At 32.0% G+C, this 5600-nt stretch overlaps 2 protein-coding genes across 2 annotated transcripts in view; both read right to left on the reverse strand.

Annotated features, from left to right (window-relative positions):
• Window positions 1-504: 504 nt before the first annotated feature.
• Window positions 505-1277, reverse strand: LOC106324221 (mitochondrial inner membrane protease subunit 2-like; the record flags this gene model as incomplete). The annotated part of the gene is given in 3 exon segments (XM_013762247.1): window positions 505-577; window positions 651-857; window positions 1100-1277. Coding segments are annotated over 2 exon segments (272 nt in total), but the record flags the coding sequence as incomplete, so codon positions are not given.
• Window positions 1278-2720: 1443 nt separating this feature from the next.
• Window positions 2721-5600, reverse strand: part of LOC106324500 (pyruvate decarboxylase 1-like) — a 4150-nt gene continuing 1270 nt past the window's right edge. Inside the window, exons 2-4 of the mRNA XM_013762482.1 lie at window positions 4332-4495; window positions 3186-4143; window positions 2721-3100 (exon numbers count right to left, since the gene is read on the reverse strand). Coding sequence (XP_013617936.1) covers window positions 2930-3100; window positions 3186-4143; window positions 4332-4495 — 1293 coding nt within the window. The 3' untranslated portion in view covers window positions 2721-2929. The remainder of the gene's footprint in view (window positions 3101-3185; window positions 4144-4331; window positions 4496-5600) is intronic.

Raw genomic sequence — 5600 nt, forward strand, 5'->3', positions numbered from 1 at the left:
TGGATGTTACATCTAGGCGATAGATGTTACATCACGTACATCATACCGACTCTGTTGCATCAAGAGCGTTGCATCAAGTTATTATGGATGTTACATCTGATCGTGGGCTTAAGCCCATGAGTCCGTTTAGTCTAGGATTTTAGATGCGAGATGTTACTATATATATCTTGTATTCGAAGTAACCCTGAACTTGCACTCCGTAAGCTCAATATCGTCTCCAATAATAAGATCTCTCTTTGCCCGTGGATGTAGCCCTAGGGGTGAACCACGTTAAATATCCGTGTCGTAGTTACATCGCTTTTATTCATCTGTTTCCGCATCTGTTCATTCTCACAATTGTTACAACACAAGCCTCTAGTGAATTAGTGTAAACAACACTTGTGAGTGATGTAAGCATCCAAGAAAAGAACAAAAGCAAAAGACCATCATGTAATCAAGTATCACTCAATACAGTATATAGTTAGTTATCTTCTCAAAAGTAGCTCAGCACTAGAGGGAACATACCTGAACACTACAACATCACCACGCGCAAACTTGTAATCCTTAAGGCAAAATTTGTCCACGAGAACATAATCATCTGCACCACCACCAACAACAAAACATCTATTAACCAGAACATAAACATCTATTTCCCCAAAAAAACAATTTACCTAAATAAGAATCTCGCTGGGGATTGAATGTGGGAGACATGGAGTCTCCTCTCACAGGAACAACGCTACAAAACCTATCTGAAATGGTGAGCCCTATAATGCCTCCAGTGAATGCTTTCTTCGTCACTTGCCATATAAGAGTTTGTATTCCCATGTCTAAGATGGCCTTCTCTAATATGTGATTCTCAGCAACATGCATAGAACCATCTGCAACACAAACCACATTTTTAAATAAGTTTTCTTAATCAAAACCAAACACTAAAGAATAGATCAGACTGAGAACCAATTCTGAATAAAACACGAACATAGATAATCTTATGAACATAATTGATTTATGGAATTGTATTGAACAAATTTGAAGCGTGAGCCAAACCGAACCGAACCGAACCGGTACAAATTCGAGGAAGCGAGCAATGAGAAACCGAACTTTTTTAAGTGATGGTACTAACCTAGAAATCGACCAAGTTGCTGAGAAAGAAACAGAGACGCCTAAGACCTGCAAATCGGATTCGCGAAGAAGATGGGAGACGAGAAACAGAAGTCACGACGATGTGAAGAATCTGGGTTTTTCCTTTTGCTGTGAAACGAAACACTCTGTCTTGCCTAGAGGGTTTAACTTGAATCTTAAATTGGCCGGTTCAGACAGAAGAGTTAGTTTGGGTCGCCGGTTATAAGTGGTATTTTCCCGCGTCTGGTGGTTTTAATCTAGAGCGTTTATATATTTTACTTTTAATCTCCACCGTATATCAAAAGAAAGAGTATTATTTTGTTTTGCTATGATGAAGTCACTAGATATTATCATCAGTTTGATTCAAGGTAACAAAAAGAATAATACACCCACCGTTTCAAAAAAAATCAATGTTTTAGAAAAAATAAATTGTTTCAAAGATAGTTTTTTTTTTTTACTTTTTCAATGCATTTTTATTAGATAATAATGATAAACTAGGAGTTTGGTCCGCACATGCAGACATAGTTATTTGAGAAATATTTATTAATAAATATACTATTAACTAAAAGATCAAAAATATTAAATAAAACATTAAATTTATACTATTTTATGAATCTTTCAATTTCTTAATTTTTATTGATTTAAAAACATTATTTTTGGATAACAACATTAATATCTTGTATTTTAAAATATGTTGTTATCTTGAACAAATTTTTATTATATTAATTTATAAACAGTGATATAATTAAATAAATATAAAAATTATCATAACCTACAAAATCTCAAAATAAATCAAAAGCATAAGAATGTTAAACCAAACTCAGCTTTACATATTATATTAGTCAAAGTAAATAAGAATATTGATATATGTATAATTATATTATAAAATACTTCTCATAATAACTCAATAATCACTCAAGCAGACCAACTATGTTGACAAACAAAACATTATTATGCAATGTATAAGAATGCTATTTCTAAATGCTATAATAGAGGACAATAAGCTATAGTCAAACCATAGTTTTTTATTTTAAAATAGAGTTTGCTATTTTCTTATAAAATAATATTTTTGATTGTAAATCATAATTTGTTATTTTCAAATGGTTTTTTAAATTTTAAACTTTAATAATTATAACTAAGACAAATCATTTTGAAAAATGCAGCTTTTATAAAAATAATAGAATCACATTTTTATTTACATAATAGTTTTTTAAGAAAATTTTAATTTAAACAAAGTTATAATTCTTTGAAACTCTTGAAAAAATAAAAGTAAATTTTAAATTTTCATAAATATAAGGTACTTGTTGTAAATAAAAAATAATATTTTGAAAATATTCTCTTTTGAAAGTTATTCTTGCAAGTGAATGATAACAAAAAATATTTAGTAAAAATAAAAACAAGGAAATATTAAATTTTCAACTTAAATAACAAATACAAGTTATTCTTGCAACTGAATCATAAAAATAAAAATAAAAATATAACGAAAATCACGTTAACAAACAAATATAAATCAAATTTATTGTTTAATGATTCAGCCTAAAATCATGGAGAACATGACACATAAGCAAATTCATTTATCAAATAATAGTATAATATAATAAATTATAAACTTCAAAAAATCTGTTGGTATTGTATTTTTATTGGCATTATGAAATTGTTAATTACAAAAACCAATACATTTATAATTAAAATTTAAAATGTTCTTTTTACTATGAAAACTCTAAAACATACTTATTTTTTTAAAACGGATGGAGTAATAACCTAACTTAGCTACAAAGTAATTAATTTGAATAACCTATAGATTTTCTGATATTAGGCCTTGTGTTGTTGTCTAGTCATGATTCGGGGGACGACTATTGGCAGCTGAAACACGTGAACCCCACTCAAGCAACTCCTTGCTCGTATCATCCTTATGAAGAATCACTTCAATGAAACATAAACAATCCTTCTTAGCCTCACTCGCTATCGTAATAGCCTCTACTAGCTCCTCTTCGCATGTGACCTTCAACACAAGTCTCAAATAGTTACAAATTGAACTGCCTCATGTTTATATAGGAACAAAGAAAAAGTCTCTATCAGTGTCTCACCTTAGTAGTCCAACATGTACCTTTACCGTTATGTATCGCATCAACAAACCCAGTATAGTTCCAATTTTTAATCACGTTATAAGGTCCATCATGGATCTCAACCTCAATGGTATAGCCACCGTTATTTACAAGGAAGATAATGCTCTTCTGCTCGTTTCGTATCATCGTTGAAACCTCCTGAGCCGTCACTTGAAAGCTTCCATCTCCAATAAACGCTAACACTCGTTTCTCGGGTTGAGCTTGAGCGTATCCTAACGTAGCTCCCACCGACCACCCGATTGATCCGTACTGCATCTGGAACTCGTAGCCGCATCCTCTAGGCAGCTTTAGTTTCTGGCAGTTGAACCAAGAGTCACCAGTCTCCGCTATCACCGCGGTTTCGCTAGACAGCATCGTTTGAACGTGTTGGAACATTGTGTTGACTCGTAAAGGCTCCTTTGGTTGGGACTTTAACGGTTTCCCTTGAGTGAGAAAGATCCTGTGGTAGTTCTCGTAAGCTGTCTCGTTCCGTTTCACACGTTTGGCCAGCTCGGTCATGAAGTCGCTCATTAGGACGCATCCGAAGGTTGGACCGTTGGCTACGGTGACTCGATCAGGATGTATGATGATTGCTTTCTCCTTCTTGATGAGAAGAGAGTAGCCTACTGAGGCGTAGTCGTTAAAGATTGGTCCCGCGAATAGATATGCGTCTGCTGATTCAACAATCTCTGCGCAAAAAGGTGAGCTTACAGCTCCCCAATAGGTGCCTATGAAGTGAGGGTGGTCCTCGGGAACTAGACCCTTTGCAGATGGCATCACGGCTAAAGGGTAGCCAGAAGCGTCTGCTAGCTCGACCAAAGCTTTAGAAGCTTTGGCCATACGCATCTTTGGACCACCAACCAAGACGGGTTTAACAGCCTTGTTGAGAAACTCCACGGTTGCTTCCACAGCTGCTTCTAGACTCATCTTGTTGCTCGATCTGCAGCGATCCAAATCAGTGTTTCAAGAATAGGTTTAGTTGGTATAAACGAATCTAGGCGCACTAATCGTCTATAAAGCGTCTAACTACCACCAACTACCATCTAACGATTTCTTGAACATTAGTTTAAATATGCATTTTAACACAATAACATTGACTAGTAGATGAGAAATTATTATAAAATATACTTTGTTGAAAGAGAAAATGGGACGGGGTCGCTTCTGAATGTAGGATGAGGAGTTGCAGCCAAGTTGCAGCTGATGCTGATGTACACAGGTTTGCTTTCACTCAAAGCCATCGATACAGCCTTGTCTATCTGTTCATGTGCGTCTTCCAAGTTATTCACCACAGCCTGAGGAACAAATCATAATAACAAATGATTATTTTTCAATCACATTGCAACAATTCATGGTTTCAAGAAATTTAGTGGTTTTGATTACAAGGAGGAAACTTAAGGAACACGTCACTGAAATAACCGTGAGTGATCGGTTAAAACCATTGTTCTAAAAATCGGTTTAGCTGGAAAATCTGCTATAACCAAAACAATTTCTTAAATTGGATTTATGCAATTTAAATTGGTTTTTAATCTGTTGAAATCAGTCTAAAGCTGTTTAATAAAGCAATAATATTAGTGTAAATCCATAAATTTTGCTAATTTCATTTTTCGTATATCTACTTGTTTTATAATTTATCAAAATAGTTTTATAATAAACATAAAAACAAAAAGACCTAATATAAATATAAAATGTAGAAAATATATCAATGAGGAAACTTAAGGAACACGTCACTGAAATAACCAATGTTCGGTTAAAACCAATGTTCTAAAAATTAGTTTAGCCGGCAAATCTGCTATAACCAAAACAATTTCTTAAATTGGATTTATGAATTTAAATTGGTTTACATCATTTTTAATCTGTTGAAATCAGTCTAAAGTTGTTTAATAAAGCAATAACTAGACCCTGAGGATATAAATTTTCAGTTTTTAATTATTTATTTTATTAAATGATGTATTTGTAATATTCGTTCATATTATATTCATTATGTAAATTTTTTTTTTTTGCATCTTAAACCATCTATTTTTTTACGAATTTGTGATATCATATAAAAAAAAAATGAGTATAGAGTTAATTAGATAATTTTTTTTAAAAAAAATTTTCTTTCGTGTGCGATATCATATAAATAATGATCCGTCCAGTTAACAAAAATCATGATTATTTTATGTGTAATTTTTTTTTTTTTTGACCATTTCCTTAAAACTATATTAAATTTTACATATTTTAATTAGAATATTTTTAATATCTTTACCTTTTTATTTGAAATGCAACTCAATATTTTTTAAACAATTATAACAAAATATTTAAAAAATATTTTTAGAATTTTTTTGAAAAATATGAAAATTTCATTTTAAATTAAAATTATCCTAAAATATGATAAGTTTTGATGTAAATGAAAACTCA

This window comes from Brassica oleracea, chromosome C1, assembly GCF_000695525.1.
Source record: "Brassica oleracea var. oleracea cultivar TO1000 chromosome C1, BOL, whole genome shotgun sequence".
Classification (NCBI taxonomy): domain Eukaryota; kingdom Viridiplantae; phylum Streptophyta; class Magnoliopsida; order Brassicales; family Brassicaceae; genus Brassica; species Brassica oleracea.